At 42.3% G+C, this 25,221-nt stretch overlaps 3 protein-coding genes across 3 annotated transcripts in view; 1 reads left to right on the forward strand and 2 right to left on the reverse strand.

Moving 5' to 3' along the window:
- Positions 1-9,426, reverse strand: part of LOC114878045 (titin homolog) — a 48,361-nt gene extending 38,935 nt beyond the window's left edge. Inside the window, exons 1-12 of the mRNA XM_046285972.1 lie at positions 9,214-9,426; positions 7,999-8,140; positions 4,389-4,689; positions 2,990-3,170; positions 2,312-2,562; positions 2,103-2,247; positions 1,817-2,029; positions 1,557-1,739; positions 1,288-1,485; positions 797-933; positions 401-737; positions 45-329 (exon numbers count right to left, since the gene is read on the reverse strand). Coding sequence (XP_046141928.1) covers positions 45-329; positions 401-737; positions 797-933; positions 1,288-1,485; positions 1,557-1,739; positions 1,817-2,029; positions 2,103-2,247; positions 2,312-2,562; positions 2,990-3,170; positions 4,389-4,689; positions 7,999-8,140; positions 9,214-9,226 — 2,386 coding nt within the window. The 5' untranslated portion in view covers positions 9,227-9,426. The remainder of the gene's footprint in view (positions 1-44; positions 330-400; positions 738-796; positions 934-1,287; positions 1,486-1,556; positions 1,740-1,816; positions 2,030-2,102; positions 2,248-2,311; positions 2,563-2,989; positions 3,171-4,388; positions 4,690-7,998; positions 8,141-9,213) is intronic.
- Positions 9,427-10,018: 592 nt separating this feature from the next.
- On the reverse strand, positions 10,019-17,242 carry LOC123987819 (titin). The gene is made up of 9 exons (XM_046285935.1): positions 16,608-17,242; positions 14,722-15,101; positions 14,415-14,637; positions 14,054-14,341; positions 13,845-13,972; positions 13,596-13,768; positions 13,167-13,536; positions 12,654-13,095; positions 10,019-12,593 (listed from the first exon to the last, which is right to left on the reverse strand). Exons 1-9 carry the CDS (start codon positions 16,693-16,695, stop codon positions 10,378-10,380), a joined length of 4,308 nt encoding a protein of 1,435 aa, XP_046141891.1. The 5' UTR covers positions 16,696-17,242; the 3' UTR covers positions 10,019-10,377.
- Positions 17,243-20,043: 2,801 nt separating this feature from the next.
- The window catches only part of LOC114878067 (titin), a 132,200-nt gene continuing 127,022 nt past the window's right edge, over positions 20,044-25,221 (forward strand). Inside the window, exons 1-12 of the mRNA XM_046285933.1 lie at positions 20,044-20,243; positions 20,307-20,499; positions 20,739-20,852; positions 21,360-21,534; positions 21,611-21,711; positions 21,784-21,993; positions 22,052-22,237; positions 22,307-22,421; positions 22,517-22,758; positions 22,826-22,948; positions 23,021-23,212; positions 23,297-23,505. Of these exons, the coding sequence (XP_046141889.1) occupies positions 20,059-20,243; positions 20,307-20,499; positions 20,739-20,852; positions 21,360-21,534; positions 21,611-21,711; positions 21,784-21,993; positions 22,052-22,237; positions 22,307-22,421; positions 22,517-22,758; positions 22,826-22,948; positions 23,021-23,212; positions 23,297-23,505 (2,045 nt within the window). The 5' untranslated portion in view covers positions 20,044-20,058. The remainder of the gene's footprint in view (positions 20,244-20,306; positions 20,500-20,738; positions 20,853-21,359; positions 21,535-21,610; positions 21,712-21,783; positions 21,994-22,051; positions 22,238-22,306; positions 22,422-22,516; positions 22,759-22,825; positions 22,949-23,020; positions 23,213-23,296; positions 23,506-25,221) is intronic.

Genomic DNA, 25,221 nt, shown 5'->3' on the forward strand with positions numbered 1-25,221 from the left:
TTAGGTAAAATAGTTTAAAAATTAGAAGAAAATGTTTGTCATACCTGTTACGTGTTCAGACAACTGATCAGCATACATTTCAACAATTTGAAGAGCCTCTTCTTCCGTAAGATCGGGTGTTTCGTACAGGCTGACGGAAACTTCTTTGCCATCGAAGCTGAAGGACACTTCTCCTCGATCGTCTAACGTGACGGAATGATCAGTTTGCGGGGTGTCGTATAATTGAGACGTTCTTTCTTCGTGTATCGTCGAGAGGGACAAGTTCCTGGCGAGTTCGTGGCCATTCGGTGACTGGACCTCTTTAGCCTCTTTTCGAACCGGAAATTTATCTGAAAGAAAATGATAAATTTGAAGAAATTATTGCGAATTATTGAAATAAGTAATTAATCGTCTACCGCACCTTCGAAACCTAAAAGAGACGCGGAACTACTGACGGTTCCCATACAGTTGGTAGCCTCACAGGTGTAAGTCCCCAGGCAGCAGGTGCCATCCTGTCCAGAGATGATTCTATGAATGTCCCCTGGTTTTAATTCCACCCCATCTTTGTACCACTTGAGAATCGGTTGCGGGACACCTATCACTTTGCACTCTAAGTTCACTGCACCCTCATCGGACAATATGGCCTGCAAACTCTCGAGGAATTTCGGTTTCTTGTAGTGCTTGGGAATGATTAGTTTCAAGAAGCAGGAAGTGACGCTGTGACCAAAATCATTGGAAGCCACGCATTTCCACTCTGCCTACAAACAGTTTTAAAATGATTTTCATTTGTCTCTAATTTTTTTTTTTAGATACTTACTTGGTCGACAAATTCGAGCTTTCTTACGTCGAGATGGCACGTGCCAAGATTCTCCTTGGCGATCTGATATTTTTCATTCTCCTCGACTGGCACGTCGTCCCTGTACCAAGCGAGACTTGGCACAGGGGAAATACTGACTGTAAATTTATCAATTCAAACATTATTTGTTGCTTAAAATATTATATCGATGAGAAGCGAACGCGTTTCTGTTGTCTTCCCTCTGCATCACTTTTACTCTTCAGTGTTTTTGTATGGTAAAATATTAAAGTGTTACTTTTAGAATTGTAATAGAATGTATTCTTGTGTTTATGCAATGACAAAATCGTCTATATTGGGACAGACGGCTATAAACTGACAGTCGAGTCTAATAATAGGTATTCTTCTCGGTATTTAAATAGATATTATTAGATTTAACTGAAGCATACAAAGTATTCTAATAGTTGAAGGAACATTTCTAAAATTTATGCTCGAAGAAATATAATGAAATTCACCTTGTACGGTAAATTGAAACTCTTCGTTGATTCTTGCCTCACAGCTCCTCAGTCCTTTGATGAAGGAGGGTGGTTGATTTGTACTCAAAAGTTGCATACGTTCTTCTTCGTTCAACTGATTCTGAATATCTTCGATGGTTAATTCGGCTGTGCTTTTTGCTTCGCCCATACAATTTCTCGCGATACAGCAATAAGATCCTGATAAATGGAAATTAACAGAATTGTCATTTTTACTATAAAAATATTCAAAGAAAAATATCCTTGGGTACCTAAGGAGTTGGTCCCAGTTAACTGATAAACGTCTCCTGGTTTTAATTCCTGGCCATCTTTGAACCACCTCAGCAAAGGTGTAGGAAATCCTACGACCTTGCATTCGAAGGATACCAAACCTTCTTCCGTCAGAACAGCCTTCAAGCTCTCCATGAAGCGTGGCTTCCTGTAGTTCTTTGGAACTTGAATTCAAAATAAAGATTCATTTATTCCATCGTTAGATTATCAATTGGTGTATTTCTAATTAAACTTGACTCACTGGACATTGCAACATAGCAAGTTGTGAATTGTTTCATATCCTCCGCACTGCTGGCGACACATTTCCATTCGCCTTCGTCCATGGCTTCTACGGGGTTTATCTCTATAGAATATCCACCCAGTCCATCCTCCATCACGTGGTATTTTTCGGTGGCTTCGATTCGCCCCTCCTTGTTGTACCATGTAATCGTTTTTGGCCATGGTGGCACTTGGACTATGGCAAATATAATCAAATTAAATCTTGATAAATGGGAAACATTTGAAAAGAAGATCGATGAATTTTGTACCTTGACAAGAAAGACGAAGAGTATCTCCAATTCTGCAACATTCGTCCTGTAGAATTCGTGTAAAAACAGGAAGAGGACCGGAGGGTGTCATAGAATCCGCTGGTTTCAGAGAACCTTCTCTGCTACCCTTTCCAACTACGTGTACCTTAAAGAATAAAATTTTTTTTTTTAATTATGTTTCAAATAATTAACCAAGTATAGGCACTTACTTTCGAAGAGGAGTAAGAGATTCCCATGCAGTTCACCGCCTCGCAAGTGTAAATGCCAAGGGAGGTTGGGTCATCAGGGTTGGCAGTTAAAGCAAACACATCGCCAGCCTTGATTTCTTTGTCGTCTTTAAACCATCTTAATACCGGAGTAGGTACACCGACCACTTTACATTCTAACGATACTGTTCCGGTTTCTGTTAACAGAGCACGAAGCTCCTCGACGAATTCTGGCCTTTTGTATGCTTTCGGGACTGAGGAATAAGAAGAAATTTTATTTCATCGCATTTTCTGTTAACCCTTTGAAGGGCAGTGGTACATATTAGTTTTGCCTTCTTGTTTTTTCTTTAATTCGGAATTAATTTGCAGATTTTTCCAACATGTGAGTACTTATTAGACTTTTGCGGTTCTAAGTTATATAATTTACTTATAATTAATTGTAAACAATTAAAACACAGAAAATTCATTTTTTTCAGAATAAATTCGGTTATTCTTGAACGAAAAGTCCTGCGGCTCTGAAAATTTTTATTTAAGCTTCAAAATATATTTTTTCAGAATTTTGAAATTCTGACATCAGGATCGTAACCAGTGACCCCAAAAACTCTTAGATAACCTTTGATTTTAATAATTTCTTCGGAAGAAATATGTACCCCTGAAAGGGTTAAAGGAATAGCACCTTACCAATTACGGTCAGACGAGATGTACAAGATGATCTTCCACTCGGATTTTCCGCCATACACGTCCATTGTCCTTCGTCCTCGACGGTGACAGGAGCCACATCGACGCAGTAGAAGTTTCCCTCGTGGACGAAAGAAAATCTCGAACCCGCGTGTACCGGCTCCGCATTTCTGTGCCAAGTGATCTGGAATTCAACAACAACCACGACGACACGTTGAAAGATTTAAGCTGTTGCTCGTTTGATGACGTCAACGAGTTGTCAAACAATCGATGAAAAGGAAATGACTGACGGATAAATTTGTTACGATGAAAAAATTATTTTACTCTTTCATTGTTCGATGCAATCAGCGGTCGGAATTATGAATTCAAGTTCGAGACTGTTCTTGCACAACTTGACACGAGAGTAGAGTCTAATTTTGGACCTCGTGTAATTTCGAGTCTTTTGAAAGATTTTACATAAGTAAGTTCTGTACATATTGTTGCTAAAACGGTGCGACAAGATTTATATTGAATTTCTTTTTTTTATGGAAGGATTCATTTCGAGGGTTGAAAAGTATCGTCTAAGGTGAATAAGTATTTCGCCAAGTATGTTCGATATTGTTTAGAACAAATCCGTTATATTTTACACAAAATTAGTTTCCGCTGCTAAAATTAGTTCGGCTTAGCGTTTGAAACGGTTAAATAGAGAGCTTAGGAATTTCTAAGAAGCTGTAACGCTTGTTTGAAATCTCAGTCCACATTCCGTTTCATCGTCAGACTTTTGAACATTATTTTTTTAAATTCAACTAGAAATTTCAAATTTTCAAATTAGGCATTTCCGAGAATTTAATGAAAAATTAGAAAAATTCCATAAAATTCATTGGTATTTCAAAGCGGATTCCTTAGAGGCGAGCGTTACGCAACGCGGTCAGAGACCATCTTCAGGGAAAACGACCATTTCGAGGTTTACGATGGAGGTAGAATAAGCACGCAGATTTAGCCGATCGGCGGGCATAGTTTCTGGCCGTAGTGTACGTGCGCGCGTAATAATAGTCGTAATACGACTCGTAAGACCGCGTTACGATCTTCCTTTTCTCTTTTACGTCTGTGAAAAGCCGGGTCGTGGACCTCCGAGGCTTCCGTTTTCGTACGCGTTTCCCCGTTTCGTTCGTAACCAGAAATTCGTGGCAATAAGTCACTAGAATAATCTCGGTTCACCCTTCCGGGTTAATCACCGACGTTGGCACGGATTCTTCGTTTCCAAGCGTGGCCTAATAATTTTTCAAACTATTCGATCGAATATGTTTTTCTTTTTCTTAACGTGTTACCTAATTTTTGTACTATAATTTTTGAAAATATTCAAAGGGAACTTTGCACAGGGAAAAAATTAATTTTCATAAAATTTTCATAAAATTTTCATTACCTTTGGTGTGGTCGAACTTCGAATCTCTACGAGAAACCTGGTCCTCGTTCCAACTTTGACCGCAAGATCGGTCAATCTTCGTAGAAAAACAGGTGGGTCACCCTCTTCGGAAATCGGCTCATCGACGCTCAGATGAATCCTCTTCGAGGATCCTTTGTCGAATCCTTGACCGAGCCTGGTCGCCACCAGAGCGTAATGTCCGGTGTCGTCCTTTTGCGATTGTTTCAGAGTCAATTGGACCACGTTGCCTCTCATTTGTACGCGGTATCTATCGGACGGTATTGGTACATCTTCGCGAATTCTATAATCAGATAACATCGCTATCATTATATTTTCTATGAAATTTTCTTTGCATTTGATGCGATTCGAAAATTGCTAGAAAATCGACATCACCGATCAAATTTAGATAACTTCCAAACAATTGCACCTAGATTCAAGGTTTCGATTCCAAATATTTATGGAAGGACGCATCGATTAAATTAGCGAACCATGATTTCCCTCCAAATTCCACCGATTCTCGTTCATGTATTTGTTTCCGTTCAAGACTCCCGTCGATCCTCAAAGCGTAAACGACAAAAAGATCGATCGTGATTGCTGAGCATAGAATTTGTTTCTCGTCTAGGTAAAATAGACATTGCGTCAGTGCCCGACGTTTACCCGCGACGGGGAGGCGCCGCGGTGATCGTCGAACAATTCGCGAATGTTGCATTTTTGATTGCGTAAAAAAGAAACGAGATTGAATGAGCCAGTAATAATAGACGAATCGTTCTGTCTGGCACGGTGAAAAAATAGCTAGCGGACGAGCCCGACGATGACCATCGGTCCGATTGGATCTCGGCCATCGCCCCGAGAACAATCACAAACTGACATTTCAACATTGCAAAACCGGCCTCGTTTAGTTAGAAAGTCTTCCTCTTTGCTTTCTCGAAGAGAAAAGAAAATCTATAACATTTAATCGAAAACTGAAAGAGATAAGAAAAAGAAGGAAGAACAAAAGAATAATCTCGTGGATGCTGATCGCGCACATAGTTGCACCATCGATCTTTCGTTACGGTATTTGTAGATCGTTGGGAGATATTTCAATGATCCAAACACCGTGGAGATGGCTCGTGAAAAATTCGATCGATACCCTGGATCATTGGTATCGAGGCAGGCTTCCTTTTCCCGTGGCCGTGTGTCGTGTAAAAAGGTGACGAAAATAGGGCAGTAGAGCAATGCCAAGAGTTTCAGTTGCTCTAGATCATTTGTTTGCCCGAAATACGTTGGAAGCGTGTTACCGATTCTTATTTCGACGTCGTTCAACCTCTAAGAATCTATGAATTTCTTAATTGTTCGATGTTGAAAATTGATCGAAGAAATTGCAATCGATAGGGTTGAAATTTTCTATTCGCGTTGAATTAATCATTTCGGTAATTGAATATCAGAAATATGAAATTCATGTACAAGCACGTGAATCAGCATGCAACGATGCGTATCTGTATCTAAAATTAAAATCGCTCTGTCATCGATCAAACTTAAAACGAAATGGAAGAAAAGGCATTAACTACGTTAATGCTGAAAACCCTACCCATATCCGGAACCATCGGAAAAGGAACCCTTGATGGCGGGTTTGTTGCCATTGGCGCACTTGCAACAATCGCTCCCCATGTTGATTCCTCTTCACTCAAGTTCCACTCGCGAACAAACAATCACTACCTATCACACGTGGGTACGTTGAATGCGACATCAGGATAATTCAAAGATTCGCATCGAATCGAGCAAAGGGCGAAGAGGCGGATGGAAACCGAATCGATGCATCGATCTCGGATATATTCGATATTTATTCGATCAACACGAAGCGTCGTATGTCACACGTTTGCATCACAGACTCGTTTTATTTATCCGTCGACTGGGTATTGGTGATACACACGGTGACAGGGTGGCAAAAATAAACCCGCGAAGCGTCTTGTCGACCCTGACGTGTCTGTTCAATGATTTCACTTCGATTATTGATATTTTATTGATATCTACCGATACACTTTGGAAAGATATACTTATCACTGAACTAATTAATTATCCCAGACTGGTAATCATTTTCTTTCGTCACGAATTTTGGTTTACTTTCAAGATCGTCCAAACGGGGTGCGTTCGAGAGGGTGACAATGATTTTACGTCGATTTTGATTCTTTTTTTTCTTTTTTTTTTTTATTGTGATTCGAGTGACGCGACGCGGGTTTGAAAGAGGGAGGAGAAGTCCGAGGTGATTTTTGGCCGGTCGTCGGACGTCGCGACGCTCCCTCGGAAGACTGATAGCGAGATGCCAGCGCCAGGTCGTCCGCGCTCAATTTTCCACCTCCACATCCGCCAGCTTCCGCTATAGTTCGAAGGAAACTATAAGCAAAGAGGAGCACCCGAAGTATCCTAGAGACGCGGTTTTCAAGGAGCAGCGCCTCTTTCGTCTTCTTCGCGAAAATTTCGAGCTCGGTCGAATTTAGCTTACAACGAGGGGCGCGAGGGGCCGAGGAACGTCAAACCGGTGAGCGGAATTTTCGCGTCGTCGCGATGACGTTGCGTCTCAATGGTCAGGGGAAGAATGATCTACGAGGATTTAAATGACGAATAAATGCCGTCAGAGGAGACGACAGTTGAAGTCTTTCGTATAATTGATTGCCGGCAACTCTGTATTAAGAAAATTAACGAAACACTTGTGTAGTCGTTTTCATGAAACTTTAAGCTTCAAATTGATACATCGTAATTGCTATTTCGTGATACTTTTATGACACCAAATTATCAGTTAGACTTGTTATGTCTCAGACTTGATATTTTGTACGATCACGTGAATCAACGGCTTTAGAAGATCGGCGACAGACAAAATATATAGAAAAACTCGCGAAACGAAGTTAGACGACGGTGTAATTTGGTCCTCCGCGAAAATTAAGTGCGCGACAGCTCGAAATAAACTGCGTTTGATCCTTGGCACGTTTCAAGGTTTCCACGCGAAATTAGGGCCAATAGTTGAGAATGAACGATAACGTATGAACGAACATTCGTTAAATGGCAACAAACGCGTCTTACTACGAGAAGGAACAATAGAAGGGTAGATGAACTTTACTTGGATCATCGATCGCTTCGATAACTTTATCGAACTTTCGCTCCACAGATTCCTCGAAATTTCATTTCACGCTATAATTAACATCGTTACATAATTATACCAGTGCTGAGATGATATTATAGTTGGACGAGAATTTGACAGAATGAACGTAAAATTAGCAATGAAATTAGGATTGTATAACTGTTATCAAACTTGTAAGATCAGGATGTACAGTGGATCAAAGAAGTATTCCCTCTCCTTGCTTTCTTGCAATGAATTTATTTCAAAGAAATTAATATTATATTACAATATTTGTTTAATTATACCGTTTATCGAAGTATCCTTTTTTCAATCGTCAGATTATATTAAATTTATGGCACTGGTTACTAGCGATCAAGGTTTAATAAATCGAATCATGATACGTCTGACTATATACGTTAATTTTCACTGAAACGATGGGTGTGTTAATAAAAGCCGGGTTATCGCGAAACGTTGCGGATCACTGATCGCTATAGGAATGATAGAAAAATGATGACTTACAATTCGAATCGTAGCTCGTCGAAAACATCGGACCACCGTAATTTTGGTTCAAAGACGACGTCTTCGCCTATTCGTCCCTGAACCGAAAGAACCTGGTCCGGGTCCAGCCATCGCGGCGGTCCTTTGGCTTTCGCCGTCTGATCTGTAAGCAATTACATTTTTACAAGTACTTGAAACAAAGCAACGTTCTATATTTGGCAAAGGGGCGGACGGACAATGCTGGTTAATTCTACTAGTAATCGCGTCGGACTAAATATGGATATTACTACTGTGGTCACCAATATATTAAAGTCTGAGGGGTTACCAGCGACCCCAATGGTAGTCAAAGTGTCATCGCTGTGTTTATTCGAACACTTTACAATCTTCAACTTCAAATAACAATATTTTGTTTATTTTGCCACACGAATAATCGCCGCCTTAAATTTCAATTTTCAAGACTCGTAGGCCCTCATTCTCGAAGCTCGTTAATTAATGAGGAAAAAGAAACGGCAAGCGCGTGTCACAAGGCGGTTAAAACCGTAGGCGGAAATTTATTATTCGCGAGGCTACCTGGTATTTCGTCGCTCACGTGCTCACCAAGATGGCCACAGAAGCGTAGAGTACGCGGATGCAAAAGCCGCGGGCGTAAATATAGATACCTGTGCGGGAAGAAAGCAACGGGCTGAAGGGAAATCGCTTAAGAAAATAAAACGAGACACGCTGGCTTCGAGAGGTTTTTACAATCGGTCCCTTTCGACGGAAAGCTCGATCGGCAGACGAAATCACGCGGAATCCGCCGCGAGTGGAATTCCGTAAGCGCGCGTATCCCTCTGGCGTAGCGGTAAATAAATACGTTAAAAAATAAACATGGCTGCAAACGCGACCCGTTTACCGCCTCGATTTCTATCTGTTTTCAACATGTGCTCCAAGCGATATTCACAATTTTCTCCTTTTTCTTTTTTTTTTAAACAAATTTCACATTTATTCGGTCTCCTCCAGTGTTGTCATTACATGTATCAATTTTTATATGATAATCGTATCTTCATCGCGATTTTTTAATGAAAATTAAACAAATTGAAGATTAAGAGAAGTTTCGTGGTTCGACGTTGAAGAAGAGCCACGTTTTCACGAACAAGTGGTGAGATTTTTTAGCGATCACACAACGATTCTAAACGTTTCTCGGGTTTGATGCGTATAGGAAATTTGGATCTTTTTTAGAGACGAAGAAATTCTTACCTGTTAAGGTCATCTCGTTAGATGATACGAAGACCGATCCTTCCTCGCATTGACATCACTCCTGAAGAGACGAACCAAATGGAGCTTATCGTTTCGACCAGGAAGCGACCTGCACGTCCTTCCGGTCGCGAGTTCCACCTCCGGCGACCTGCTCTTCTGGTTGACCCGTGGCACGGCACACTCTGCGCCACGAAATCTGACGGCAGGAGGCCCTGCTCCGGTCTAAAATCGTCCCGACACGCCACTCTCGGCTTCGTCGTTTTAACGAAACGCGCACATGCGCTCTTTCGTTCCTCAGCATCCCCCTTTCTCTATCCCCTAACTTCTTTCTCTCTTTCTCCTCTTCACCACGCACGCACACACACACACATGTACGCGTATATTACACCTCTTCACCCCGTGCTCCCTCTTTCTTTGGCCCGCTATCTATCCCTGATGTAACTTGGCGCATCGATGTTTTTTATCTTTGAATAACTTTGTCGCTCGCGGCGATTATTCCCTTTTCATTTTCCGCTTCTTCTTCCTCTCCTTCGTTTTCGTCTTCGTTTTTCTTTGCTTCGTGCGCTTTGACCGAGGCGTTTGGCGCCCACGTGCGGCGGGAGGCTTGGGTGCGAAAGGCGGTGGTTATGATTAGGAATTTTTCATTTTCTTGGACTTTTATTCGAAGAAGAATTACCTAGCTTGGACTTGTTTGAAAATAAGATAGATTCGAATAAGATAATTTCACTTGGTCATTCATTTTACTTTCTAATGATAGTTGGATGATGGTAATGATGAGATAGGATAATAAGAAATCAATTTGAAATTCAACAGTTATGTACACATTTATTGCAAGTAAGAACATCCATAATAATAAATAAGAATAAATAATAAGAATAACAATAATTTATAATAATACACCGTTGTCGTTAAATATACTCTCTTAATACACGTTATACTATCTTTGGTACTCGTTTGTTGTAGTTGCTGAATGAAACACAATTGGCTTCTTCAACGTTCGCTTGACAAATTGCCATGCTAGACTCGAGGTGAAAGGTCAAGAATCCTTTCGTCATTGAAGCATCGAACATCGAGAATCTCTTCGAGGACTATGAACTCATTTTGTTGAAATATCCAGAATTTTCAATAATCTCCTCTGCACTGTTTTAAAAACCTTGAAAAACGTCACTGCTTTCTTTTGGACCACCACCAGCCTCCAGAAATCTTTCTACGAATCTCGTGTTGTACTCTTCTGTAAAGAAGAAGAGCGATGAAAGGGATCGCCAAAGTCTCTTTCTTGAAGAGATAAACGTAGACAGCTGCCAACAGTAGCGTAAGGTCAGTTACGTATCCGACAGTGTTTCTGACGTTGTATTTCGCCTCGTTCGCCAGTCGCTCTTCGTTCAATCTACTTTCCCTCCATGCTACTTCAGGGTAGCCCGCGGGGAAACCGCGCCTGGAGGAACGATACTTCTTGCTGTCCAAACTTCTCTGCAATCGTTCCTTCTTCAACTCGATCGGAGTCTCCGGTCGGTTTCTGTCCTTGGAACTGGACCTGGAACGCGTTCTCGAAGAGGCTCTCTTCGTCCTTCTGGTGCCTTCGTCGACGGACTGCTCTCTGACGAATCGTCGATCCTCCGAACCAGTCCTGGACGGAGGTCTTCTGTCTTGCGAAGGAGCTCGAACTCTGGTCTTCGACGAGGACCTCGAAGAAGGTCCACCTCTTTCCACGGATACGTTTCTAGACCTTGGTGCAGGAGATTGGTTCCTGGAAGATGGTCGACTGATTCTCTTCTCTCCTGGCTTGGTATCCCTCGCAGGAGTGGTCCCCCGAGAACCCGAAGTCCTTTTCGTTTGACCAACTTGTTCATTCTTCTTGCTCTTCACCTTCGGTAGTTGAACCTGTTGAGCTTCTCTGGTCTCTTGTCTATTACTCTTAGTCGCGAAAGCTTCTAGACGATCTTTCAGATGACTTTGCTCCTGATCCTCCGAGAAGGAGGATCTTCTAGAGCTAACCACACTGTCGCCCAGTTTCCTCTCTTCGGAGCTTCGATAATTGAATTTACTCGAATGCTCTCTAACAATCTCCGTGTAATGATCAACCACCGCCATTCGTGCCTCGATATCCTCTTCATCGACCTCTTCTTCGGAGACGTTCGACCTCATCTTCGCCTGAATCCTGCGATTCTTAGCTGCCTCACCTGCCGACAGCATGCTATCCGTGTCAGACTCCGACATCACTGGCGGTCTGATCATTTCAGCCTCAACCTGCGCAGGTTGCGACTGAATCTCTTCATCTTTGGGTACTTGCTGTGCAGATTGAGGTGGGATCTTCCTGATGGGTTTCTCAGGAGGAACCGGTCTTCCGAAGCTGTTCAGAGGAGCGGGTTCTTCTTTAGGTTTCTTCAGAATGGACTTAGGAACCAGGTTAGTAGGGGACAATGGTGGCGCGACGGTTCTGGTAGGAGTAGGCGGAGAAACTTCCAAAATGGGTACTCTATGGGGTGGGATAGGTGGTGGTTCAGGTTCGATGTGTAAAATTGGTCTTCCCGAAGGATGATAAGTGTCTTCTTCCTCCAGCACCTGTCTGGCGAGGATCCTTGCCTTCAGAAGCTTCAAATCTTCGCTATCAGCACTGCTCATCTCTTCGGATGATTCTTCAGAGGTCTCGATGCTTTCCTCTTCCTCTTCTTCTTCCATCTCTTCTTGTTTCGTGTCCTGTTGTAAGATTGGTGGAAACTCTGGAACCACCCCTCTGTTTGATACACTCTCTTGATTGGTGCTACTCTGCCAGGGTATCGATTTGTCTTCGTTTATTCTCTCGACCAATGGCACGTTGGCGTCGTGCCACCTGCGCAGTTGGGTCGCTGAGTCCTCTTCCTTGTCCAGCGCCCAAGGATGAGCCTCCGGTGTCTCTGTCTCATTGGACAGATTTGGATCGGATCTTGCTTCGATATCGGCTAACAAAGAGGTGGTTACAAGTTTGGTGGATGTCTTCGTGGTGTCCGCTTCGCTGGACCTCCTGCGATTCTTCTTCGGCTGCCAGGTGATCAGATTCGGAGGAACTACCGCAGGGTTGGACATCCGTCGTCGAAGGGATAATAATCGATCTTGGGTATCTTCGATGTCTTCTGCTTTTGTTTCGACGGTGGATGCCAGTTCTCCTGTCTTTCTTTCGAGCTGAATCTTCCTTTTAGTCACTTCGGAAGCCTCTTCAGCTGCTACCGCTTTGTAGAAACGCTCCATCGCTCGTTCGTGAAGTAGCTCCGTCGAACTGACCGCTTCGCGAAGGGTTTCTACCACCTGGTGCTCGAGGCTGAATAATTCCGGAAGGGACAGCGACATCGGGGGTGGTATCAGGTCTTCCATGTCTTCCGTTTCCTCCGGCGCCTGTTTGGTGTCTATCGAATGAGAAATTATGATCAATATCAATCGATATTAATATCCTATGGTAATCATACCTGAAGTCTTCCGCCTGCCATCGATGTCCCTGTACTTCTTGCCCTGATCTTGGTCCTCTGGATACAAAACCAACATGAACTCCGAACTTCCATGGAGAACACTCTCGTCGTCCTCTCTGGGAGTGGTAGGTGATCCTGGTTTATCCACGTCTAGTGAATTACTCTTGACGAGCGGTGGTTCTGGTTCATCAACGGTGGCCTGTTGTTTCTTCAGGATCAAGTTTAAAGACGGTCGAAGACGCGACGTAGTTAAGGAACCTTCTTCCTCTCGTTGCTCTTGGATTTTCGGCATCGATAACGGAGACATGCTACGTTCCCTGGGTACGGAAACGGATCTCGACCGCGATTCTCTGAATATCGCACGTCGGCTGGATTCGTCCATCGCGGGGGGTGGCGAGATTGTTACCCTCGTAGGTTTCGGCAATGCTGGACTCTCCTTGCTCTGATTGAAAATTTATAATAATGTAGGTGGCTGTTGATTTAGCACCTTAATTAATATTCTAAATAACTCACCTGATTAACCGGCGCTGCTACAGGAACACTAGGACGATCCGAGTGATTCTCGACACGATTCTCGTGTTTCAAAGTGGAATGATCCCTCGATCTGGCCGGAGGAATGGGCGCCTCCGAATTGTCTAAAGTGTCCAGCGCGAAAGTGACCCTGCTGTCCGCTCTGGATGGTCTCCCTGTCAACCTCTGAGCGGACGACGACCGATTACCCGGACCAAAACGTAGGTCATCGTCTTCGTCTCGGTTTCGAGACTCCTCCCTTGTCAAACTTCTGGTTCTTTGAGCAGGCACGGCGAAACTCACCTCCCGTTTCTCTCGCGATCTGATTTCTCTGTGACTCTGTGATTTTCCGCTCAACGAGGGCGTCATTATCCTGGATATCAAAGAGAACGTATCAGATTTTTGTTTAACTGGAATCAATAACAAGCGTACCCTCTTTTTAAGTCTGGAATGAAGATTACGTCGCTCTCCTCGCTAGGCTCGCTCACACCGTACGGATTTTCAGCTTTTACCCGAAATTTATACTCCGACCCTTCGATCAATTCCGATAACGTCGCTTTGGTCTGTCTACTGGTGGTTGCCTTCAACCATACATCCCAGCCAATCTGTCGAACGATTTCTGATAGTCAATCAATAAGAATTTTATTTTCTACGAATATAACGTACGATTGTATCACTTACCCTGTAATACTCGACGATGTATGTGCCTATCTTGCAACCACCATCGTCTTCAGGCTCTTTCCATGATAAAGACACTGTTCTACCTAAGGTCATTGTGACCATTGCTTTTCCTGGTGCAGCTGGTCGATCTAGAAATAAAAGAATTTCCATTTTCATCCCTTTCAAGATGATTCTGTATCTTAATGGTATTTAGTAAAATTTATAACAACCTGTAACAGTGACCAAAAACGACGATGTGTCTTCCCCAAGTTTATTCACAGCTTTGACAGTGTATTCTCCTCTGTCTACGCGTTTCGCATCAGGGATCTTCAAGACTGATTCACCGTCCATCGTTTCGAAAATATGCCTCTGGTCGTGGGCAATGATTTCTCCATCATGGTACCAAATTACAGAAGGCGATGGTCTTCCAGCTAACGACACTTTCAATCTGATCGTTTCGTCTTGCTCGAAAAGGAGACCATCTTCGTACTGGCGTGGAAGTCGTATCTTCGGAGGAGCTATAATATTATTAACGTTTATCAATAATTTTTAAAAAATTTCTTTTTCTTAATTTTTAATCGAATACCACACCTTCTAAAACCAATCTCGCTTTGGTACTAGTGTGTCCAGCCCTGTTGGTAGCAGTACATTTTATTTCACCCTCGTCGTTAAGGGCAGTTTGATGAATCAAGAGAACGCTTCTACCACTGTCGGTGATGATTCTTGTCCTCCTGCTGCTGAAGATCTCGAAGCCATCTTTGAACCAGGAAATCTTCGGCAGAGGTGAACCAGTGAATCGTACCGCAAACTCAGCCTGCAGGTTGGAACAAATGAAAAGATTCTTCAAATCATTTAAATTTCTTCGAGATAAAAAAACGAAGCTCCATGATAAATTAACCTGTTCATTTTCCAAAACGACCGTATCCTTCAGTTCTTGCTCGAAATACGGCGCCGAAGAGGCGGACCTTTGCAAGGTCACCGTTAGAGCGTCGGAGATCTCGCTGGGTCGCGACAGACCCACCGCGTTCTGAGCTCTGACCCTGAACTGGTAGCGCCATCCTGGTTCGAGGCCGCTCAAGGTCAGTTCCGGGAAGGTGCAAAGTGTCGGTGTACTTCGCACCCAATGCTGCGAACCGAGCCTTCGATGTTCAACCAGGTAGCCGAGAATGGCCGAGCCACCGTTACTCGGTGACCTTTCCCAACGAATCGCGACCACATCCGGTTGAGATTCGTCCGCCCCTGGTATTAAGATCGGCTTCCCTGGTGGAGCTGGAAGTCCTGAAATGGTTTAAAAAGAAATTTGTTAAAAAAGAAGAAATGAGGGACCTTTTATGAAATATGATTGACACGATAGTTAAAATTGTTAAAAGCGTGAGCACTTTGCATTGGATATTTTTCATTCAATAATGCGCTATTTTTAACATTTCTCAGCATCGTTTTAGGAACAATGCTCGGTGCATTATGTGTATTTTAGCCCGACGGCGCGGCGTGACGATGCTCAGGCGAATATAAAGGAGTACTCTGGTTAATAAGTTCACGGAAAGCTCGCACGTGCCAGAATGTTGCTCACGTACAGATGTGTAGAATACACGATCTCTAACACAGGTCCGCAGGTGGCGCTCCCAAAATAAAATTTGAAACGTTTGGCAACCGGTGGGGCCATTGCTGTGCTGTCCTCAGGCTAGGAAAACTATGCGAGACTCTGAGCCGACATCGGACACCGGTTCGGCGTGTCTTCGATACTCTCGTACAACATACCTATCGTTTCAACATCGATAAAAGAAAGTTGTCTTTCATTGCAGTCACATGCGTTTCCAGCGAAAGGAAAAAGAAGAGATAAAGAGTATGCTCTAAAATATTATGAATCCAATTGTGGCTAATTTCTCCTCTAATGATTTTTTTAAATGAAGTTTCTTTGACACCACAAATATTTCGGGTGAACCATATCAAACATGATTGAATATGATAAGGTAAGGTGTTAAAGGAATTTGTAAAAAAATGTCCATATAGGAACGTGTTTTCATTTCATACTTCTGGATCTATCGTTTAACAGACCCAAGTATCATCTATTAAAATAAACACCTTCGAAACGCCAGTTAATTTTGGATTACCGTTTGATACGATAGTAAATAAACGATCTCCAGATACACCTCCATTACCCATTGGTGAAACTACATTGTACCATTAACAATCCTGATCATTTTTGCTATATTTGTGTATATATTTCAAAGTAACGAGGGTGCTATGAAAATTTTAGCGTCTAGTTAAACAGCGTGATAAAATTGAGAAAGCAAAGGCTGGTCATAGGGAAAGGATTAAAAGCTCCATGATAATTGCACCAAGTGAACGAGAATCATCCCTCTATCGCTAGAAGCCCGCTAATTGTCTCTGCTCGTCCACTACCGATCAGTCAAACGTTGCGTGAGCTTGACAGATCTGTCGGCAGAAGCAGCCTAATTTTAGCCATCATCCCACTATCGAAGCAAGCCAATCGTGAGACGAGCCGAAGCATCGCTACCGGAAACCACCGAACGAAGCCTACGGTCACGCCGGAACACACCATACACTCCTCGATTAAAAGGATCTTCTCATAAAAAAAAAATCAATCCTCAGAGGACCCGAAGATCCTCGACTATACACGAACGAACGTCACAAGCAGCTTGAAATTTCCAATCGAATCGTGTCTCGATCAAAATGGCGATCGGTTCAGCTGACACATCCACCCCTCGATCATTCCGATAAATCATCCCGTCGAAGAGCGATGATTTGGATAAAGGTGTATACCTGATCCCTCCCAACGCGGTCTCCTGTTGGTACCGCCGACTTGTAGGCTGCTCTTCGAGTAGCGACTCTTCGCGGTCGCGTTGCCCATGATCGTTCCCTCCTCTTCCTCTTCCACGTCGAGCCTGGCTCGACGATCACTTCGTTCCTGGCCAGTTTTTCGTTCGTTTTTTAACCACGAACACGAAAAGGAACGCCATCGATCGCGACGATGAAGAGGATCCGATCGACGACGAAGAAGCTACGCCTCGTACTGTCTCGCGCGATGAAGAGCGAAAGGGAATAGGACGATGAAGAGAGAAAGAGAATTCGTCTGGATATAGCACGAGGCTCGTCGGTGCTGCACTGGCGGAGATCTCTTGGTGGCCGACGACCGTGGCGACGCCAGGCCTCTTCGGGCTTCCTCTTCGGGCTATCTTCGTCCCGCCCTATGCTTTTTCTTTCTTTCCCTCAGTATTCGGAAATCATCCGCGATTCTCGAGCATCCGTCTCGTCTGTCGTTGTTGATCGTTGTTGGAAGTGACTGAATCTTCGTTTGATCATTTTCTTTCGTTATGTAATCAATGGCCGAGAGTAGATATTGGACTTTGCTGACACCTGGTGACTTCAGCGGCCGGGTGATGATCGATCAGAGAACGCAGGATCGATCGATCGATTACGAGTTTGATTTTGGATAGGTAGACGGCTGGTTTAATTAATAATTACCAGTAGGAAATTAACTTTGAAGACACAAATTTCAATTTGAACATTTTCTAAATAAGAGAAACCAAACACACATTTTCAATATCTTTTTAATCGATGATCGATCGATCAAGTCACGAACTTGAAATTTTCGCTGACATAAAGAGGTGAACGCGTTCGTGACGTCAGTGTCCGATATCCTTGCGCTCTGATCTACCTTCCACTTTCTTGCTCTACACCTTTGTTTCTCGTTTCTTTCGATACTCCCACTGGAATGTATCATATGCTTATATTTACAGAGGCACACCTTACTTTTCACGGCGTTTGGTCAACGCCGGTCACCGACCTTGCTCGAGCGTGTCGCTAAAGCAATAAACTACTTTTAAATATTGTATTGATCGTTACAGAGATCGTTGTATCAGACCTCGCTGTACAATCATACTTCAACCCTGAAGAGAAGGAAAGAATTTTTCAAACGCTTTCCTTCTTACACTTCCATTTCTAATTATTCCATAGCTGAAGTCACAAAATTTTAATTAATTCAAATTTATTCTTCAATCCCTTTTCTGATAAAGCTAAAACACTTGAAGAAATGTTCGTTAGCACAAGATCAAGGTTGAAATCATGATACCTGAGGACATACACAAGTGTTGTATCGAATCGACGAAAGAATTTGAGGTTTCGTGCTGAACAAGGTTCAACCGTCCTTCGTGGTCGTATCACATGCCTCAAGGTGGGACGATGCGGTATCTCGTACCAGTGACCGAAGACGGTACTGGTTTCTTACGGTGTTCGCCAAAAAGCTCTTTCAAAAATTAATACGCGTGATCCATTTCTAACATAATTTTATTAATTATGAACTACCGATGATCGCAATTGACGAGCTTTGAAGATCACCGAACAGAAAAATTTGCGTATTTGATTTAACCGGAAGGAGAGGCGAATCGTGATTATAAATCATCCAGAAGATGAAATATTCCACGTCACGTGTACGAGAAACATCTCGTCCCTCAGACGTCGGTGATTTCATCGCTCGCGATCTCTTCTTTTTGCCGGTCTATGCTTTCGTGTCCTCTTTTGCATTCCCGTACTTTCGTGACAGGAACCGTGTGCCAACTCCAATTATCCCATGCGGGAGACGGTATTAATTAGCGATTTTTCATCGAACGCCACGTTTTCCCGGTGAATACGAAAGAGGACGGGAGTGAAGAGGGTATGAAGAAGTCGCGAAGGCGGGAAAGGAGAGAAGGAAGAGGTACAAGGAAGAGAATGGAGAAGGGGAAGACGGTTAATCGGTGCCAGAGTACCGTTGTACCTGAATGGAGCAACGAGAGATGGCTTTCGGTTTCCCTGCAGCCTCCGTCGCAGCTGCAGCTCCACGTCTTTCCACGTACGCGACACGTGGTTGCGCTCGTGTGTGCACGTGAAAGCAGTCGCGACACTTTGCACTCTTTTTCTTTTTTCTTTCGTCCTGCCCCCGTGTCAACCGTATTTCCGCGTGCGTTTCCGCCATGGCGAGGACCGTTTTCGAGCCACGTGCACCTGCAGGCCGCGCGACTCGCTGTTGAACAGCTGCCGTAGTTTCCCGGTAACGCGTCGATGATCGCGATGAAACCGATCGTTTCTACTCGATCAACCTGGTTAAAGTGGTCTCGCTTCGTTTGCCGTTGAATACATCAGGTTTGACGAGCCGGTTCAGTGGGCCTCGTTCAACCGACTGGATAGAACGAATTTCATGGTTTTTAGTGATTCACGTGCCAATGGAACATTTCGTTTAACGGGATAAACGTGGAGTTAAACCGTACACCGTTGAATGCTTCGGGTTTGACGAAGCGGTTCAGCGGGCTTGTTCCGAATTCACTGGTTGAATTTTGTGGTTTTTTCTTGTGGCTGTGATGACGTGATTCTTGTGCTATGGAAAATTAGGATTTTTTATATTTGGTGACATAGAAGATTCATTCATTTTTAATTGAAGATTTTCAATTATTGCACGAACGAAATAATCAATTCATGTCCATAGATTATATTAAGGTGTCGATAACTGTGAATCATTCATCATCGAATGATTCTATATCACTTGTTAAAGTAAAACATTTATCACTCGACACAATTCACTTCTAATTAAACACTTTCCTCGACGAATGATTAGTTGGTCAAGGTTCAGCTGGAAAGGTGCGACAGTTGTCTCGAGGAGTATTTAACTTTCACTGTGCTTCAAATGCAAATTACGAAACTCTATACAATCCATTCTTTCCGTCGTTTGGGAAAAATGAATTTCTCGGCTATGGGTTTGGTCCACACGCGCGTACCTGCCGCGGTATGCAAAACCGCGAAGCCGTTTTTACACAGTCAACGAACCTGATCGCGTGTAACACAATTCCGTCGATCGTTCGTGACACCGATCGTTTACCTGGTCGATTCAGCGTCTACTGTTACATGCCCAGGACGTTCCACTTTCTATGAATCGCAAGAATTCCGTCAAAGTCGCGGTTTAACCCTTTCGGTACTGCGAATATGTACATTTACGTAACTAAGGTATTTCAAATTACCTGTAAATTGGCTGACTATTATTCACTTTTCTAATCGGAAATAGTACATTTTCAAAGGGCTTAAAACAATGGCCCTTTTAATTTCCAAATGAAATTTTGGAATTTTTAATTGAGGAAGAATCGATAGTGTTATGCATTCTCATAGTTCGTATATGGAAAGGGTTGACTTCCAACGTATTTTCTCTGCATTCGATGCGATGAAATAGCGATTGAAAGATTCAATCATGCCCACGAAGAGTGTGGAGGCGGTGGAGATTTTGGAAGCCCTCGAATCGAAGCTCGCGTACATTCCAGGAGGAAGAGATCCAGAAGGAAGACCCTTGATCGTGGTCAACGTTCCTTCAGAACTGCAACCGAACACGAAACCATGGCTGGAAGCTTTGATCGCGTACTTCTTGTCGATCTTTAGGTAATTATTTATATTATCCGATCGTAAAGTACCATCTATGAAAGTGGGTCCGATTATTATCAGCGAAGAAACGAAGAAAGCTGGTTTGGTTCTGATCGTGGATGCGAGAAGAGGTGCATGGCGCGTTGCAAGGTCCTGCATCAGACTGTCTATGCTACTTTTCGGATCATTCGCAGCTTCAGTCATCGTTCTGAGACCTGATGGTTTCTGGGATAAAAGGGTGGACAGTTGTACCAAGTCTCATAAAGAAGGCGAGGTTGGTATTTTATTTAAAAAAATTTGTATTCTATTTTTAAAGCAATAATTTACGAACTAATCAATCTAATTGAACGTTCGATAATTGGAAAACATGTGAAGAATACTCGTTCTAAGTTGAGCTATCCTCTTGTACCTGTCGAAACGGTTTTATTCGACAAAACCATGAAAACGACAAGTTAATCGTGAGTTTCTTGCAGCGTCCGTGATGTGAATTAATTCACCTCGTTGTTGTTTCAGCCGACGTACCTCACTCTGACGAGGCTTCACCTTCACGTTGATTTTGCTCAGCTGCCGTACGAGCTGGGTGGTAATAAACTTTACGAACACGCTGAATGGATTCAAAAACGTGTGGTAATTCCTGATAAGCTATAATCTACATTTAATCGAATCGTTTTAAGACATACAGTCAATCACGAAAGTCTTCGTACACCGTTTAAAACAGAATACCTCATTTAAAATTGGGCCAAATGATTTGAGACTTTTAGAGAAGCTATAAAAATTAATTTAAGAAAATTTTTAAAATTGCCTTTTACAATTTTTATTCCCATTTCGATAAATTGTAATTTTTTAAAACGATCTTAGTAAATTAATTTGTATAGCTTCTCGAGAAACCTCAAGTCATTCGGTTCAATTTTGATCCATACTTTTTGGACCCACTGTAGCTGAAAGAGAAGCAACATTACTATTAACATTGAATTAGACACAGTTGCAACTGATTATGCACGCTTTCCTAGAAAGCGTGCAATTATTATTTATAGAAAGAGTGCAACTACTTTCACTATAATTGATGATCATCTCAATCAAACAGTCATGAACTGTTCCATTTGCAAGTACCAAGGTATTCATTATTTTCTTCAGAAAATAGAAGATTACTGCAAAGAAGCGTCTGATCTCGTGTCCAAGATGACTGACTTGCACCAAAGATTAATCAGCCTCGATGGTTTTCGAATGTCGGAATCGGATGATGATTTGGAGTCGTACTGGGGGATGAGCAGTGAATTAATATCAATCGCACGACACGTTCTTCAATCAGGTGAAATTTTGTGCTTTACACTGATCGTATTTTATAAATTTCTATACAACTTTAATTATTCGCTCTGTCTATTCAGGTAGAAATTTAGTGAGCACGATGAGCAGAGAAACAGCGAAGGATATTTTAGACACAACAAGAAGGATCCATGAGCTCATCGATTCCATTGAATTAAAACAGGTGCCATGTTCGACCAGAAACTTGTTTGTATTTACGTAGAAAAATATAAAGTCGATGCTTTATATTTTTCAGGTGGATATCGAGAACTCTTGGTCGGAAATGGAGAGGAATTTGGACACAGCCAGGGTAATCGGTGATCTTGAGAAAGGTGTGTCCCGGGTCACCGATTGGATCCTTGGACCAGCCGATGCGATGTTAAATTCTTGTTGCCAAGTTGGATTCGACGTATCTTCTTCCGAAGAACTTCGCAGACGACACGAGGAACTGGAATTGGAATGCAGGGTAAAGGCACAGAAATTAAACATAATTTTACTTTACCTTAAATTTATCTTAATCTTAGGAGACGTACGGAAGATACGCAGAATTGCTTCACAAAATAGATAGTCTACCAAGCACTCGATTGTCGGAAGATCTAAAATCTCAACGAGACTTCATGGATTTCGTGTGCAGAAGTTTCGCAAACAGACTGGAAAGACGACGAAACGTGTTAATTACTTCGCAAAGATTCTTCAGACTAGTTTCCGAGGTACATCTTCTGAGAACGAAGGAAAACACTCTTAAACATACTCGGTTTTTATTCTGTTTCTGTTTGCAGTACTTTGACAAAACGAGCGAAGTGTTCGACAAGTTGGTGATGGGTAACAGGACCCATGATTTTTCTCAGGCTACCGCGAATCTCATGAAACTGGAACAGAGTCAAGCGATTCTAGGTAAATAATAAATTCTATCATTAAATTGAATTATAATTATATTATATTAAATCAGATTTAATATTTACAATTCTTTTATTAAATATTTTTTATAGAAACGTTGGAACGTGAATTGGTAAAGGAAGGTGAAAAATTATCAGACATTCTCTCGATGCCTGTGAAGGATGCTCTTGGTAGAGACGTGCAAGTCGACTATGGTGAAGATATAGTAAACGTTCGAGATATTTTAGATGCAACAAACGCTCGGAAAAATATTTTCAACGATAGCGTTGAACTACAGAAATTGTCTCTGAAACAGATCGCATTGATATACACTTACGAGAACGACGCCGAGCAGGTGACAATACAGTTGCCAAATATTCGCAATTCATTGCTTCAATTTATTCATAGAAATCAATTTTCAGGCAGTTAAATGGTTGAACGATTTGTACGAAGTTCTATTGAAAAATCATATGGAAATAGGATGCAATGCTATTGAAATACAGTCGCAGAAAAAGGAACATCAATCGTTTCAGGAAACTGCTAAAGTATGCAATTATGATAAGTAATTATAATTTCGGAGCTGTGGAGATATCTCGTTTCTGGGTTGAAATTTTCAGGGAACCTACGATTATGGTTGCCAATTAGTGAACGGAGCACGAGTGCTGAGGTTGTCCTGCAGGTTGCCTCTGGAAAGTAATGCAAGTCTGTTCTCAAGGCTGCGACAAGCTTGGAAGCAGCTTCGTTCCGTTGGTCAGGAACAATTAACGAGACTGAGAGTGTGTGCTGTCTTTCACAGAAGCGTCGAAGATGTAGGCACAGTGATCGTAAAATTTCAGAATTAATCGGTCGATCTTAAATTTTCTTCCTGTTAATCGTTAATGTACTTTTTCAAGCATTGCTCGAAATTGCGCGATCTGATCGAGGCGGTCGGATTGTTACGTCGCTCTTCAAGAATAGAGGATTTAGCTGCTGAGAGCAGAGCCAGAGCTGAGATAAGGGACATCCTAGGAAACCGAGAGAAGCTTCTTCTGGAAGTTGGACGAATGGTGAGGCTTGGTCGTCTTTTGAGAACCAGATTGAAGGAACCATTGTGCCATCAACGGCAAGTACGATTATGATTACTTCTTTTTCATTTAAATGAACGCACAATTGGAACATTGTACTATCAGTGTCATCTATCGCTGAGCGTATAAATCAACTAATAAAAAAATAAGCAATTTTTGACATTCCATATCGCTTAAATTAAAAATTTTTAAAAATGAAATTTTGTGAAAAATTTCATAAACGAGTTCATTAACTTCTTATCGATGCTGGTTAGTAATAATTTCAGGATTTATGAATGACCATTCAAAAATCATAAATCAATCTGTTATGATCAAACGATCGAAAATACATCTGGCAAGTTTCCCTGTTCGAATATACCGAGCTTCCTCGATCGTCGATGCAACAACCCTTGGATTTTTCTTCTCGTTCGCAAGCCGGTGCATTCGGGTTAAAGTAATAAAACGTGCTCGAGACTCGGATTCGAAAAGAGGCAGGATACGTGTGAGAAAGCGAGATCGTGCGTGGCGGGTGGAGCTGGCAATAAGAAGCGAGGAGGGCAAGCGTATACTTCGTCGACGAGCACCTCCGTTTTTAACGGAGCCAGTGCGTGTCAGTCCATGGCTGCACGTCGACCAGATACCCACACCTTGATATTGCTGCATGTAAGTCATACGTTTCGAAATACGATAAGTGGCCTCTGCTCTCGTTCGATCGCTGTTCCTAGAATCGCGCGCGAATCGATCCAAATCATTTCCAATTCGATCGTTAGGTTTCGATCAAATTGATTTTCGATGCAACGAGTCTTGTATTTTTCTCAACATTCTTCGTGGTAAAGGGTTGTCTCAATCTTCTAAACTAGTTTTTATTTTCTGCTTTTATTTCACACATCACCTGTTGCGTGACAGCACGTTAATTAAGGGTCAATATCATCTGATCATATTTTGATTCTTTTACAGAATTTCATTATATTTTCTTCTTTCTTTATTGTTTTTTGATTATTCTGTAATTATATGAATTTTTGATGGTCTCACACTGTAGAAGACAGAATTTTTATCAACAAGTTGCAATGTCGTTTGGAAGGAGACACACCAACACGTAGGTTGTAACATCTATCCTCACCCACGTGTTGTTGCGATAAAATATAGGTCACCTGCGTCTCTTTCAACGTTGACGAGCGCGCCATCGTTTTGGCGTCCTATTTTCACGCGAGGACGGTCAGGGCCACGAAATCATTATACAAAGATCATCTGTTTGAAAATTGCAACAAGGATCAACATAGAGAATCTCAACAAGAAAATGATTGAAAATTCGAATACTGGAAAACGCAGTAGATTGGCCGCGATCCAGAGGCTGCAGAATTTTCTGTTCAATTTTCTCGTTGTTTTCGGATCAGCTGTTTGAAATTCTTATCGTCAGACTAGCATTGTTCTCGGCGTTTAAACGTCGAAAGGCACGTGTACACAGGCTGTCGATAGTTTTGCTTTAAAAAGACGCAACGAGTAATTTATTGGCCGCGATCCATTTTCGAACTTGAAAATCTGATCGACGACAAGAACGGCTTCGATCATTCATGAGCGAAAATTTCCACTCGTTATTTTGGGAGCTGAACGTCGTCGCTTCATTCTTACACGTTTCTATAGATCGTTTAGTATAGATCATTTCATACGTTCCTTTGTAAATACGAAATTTTCGTGACAATTTCGATATTTTTATTTTATCGTAAGCAACGTCGCGAAATTGCAGTTATTTTCGATCAACCAGACGGAGTTTTGAA

This window comes from Osmia bicornis, chromosome 5, assembly GCF_907164935.1.
Source record: "Osmia bicornis bicornis chromosome 5, iOsmBic2.1, whole genome shotgun sequence".
Taxonomy (NCBI): domain Eukaryota; kingdom Metazoa; phylum Arthropoda; class Insecta; order Hymenoptera; family Megachilidae; genus Osmia; species Osmia bicornis.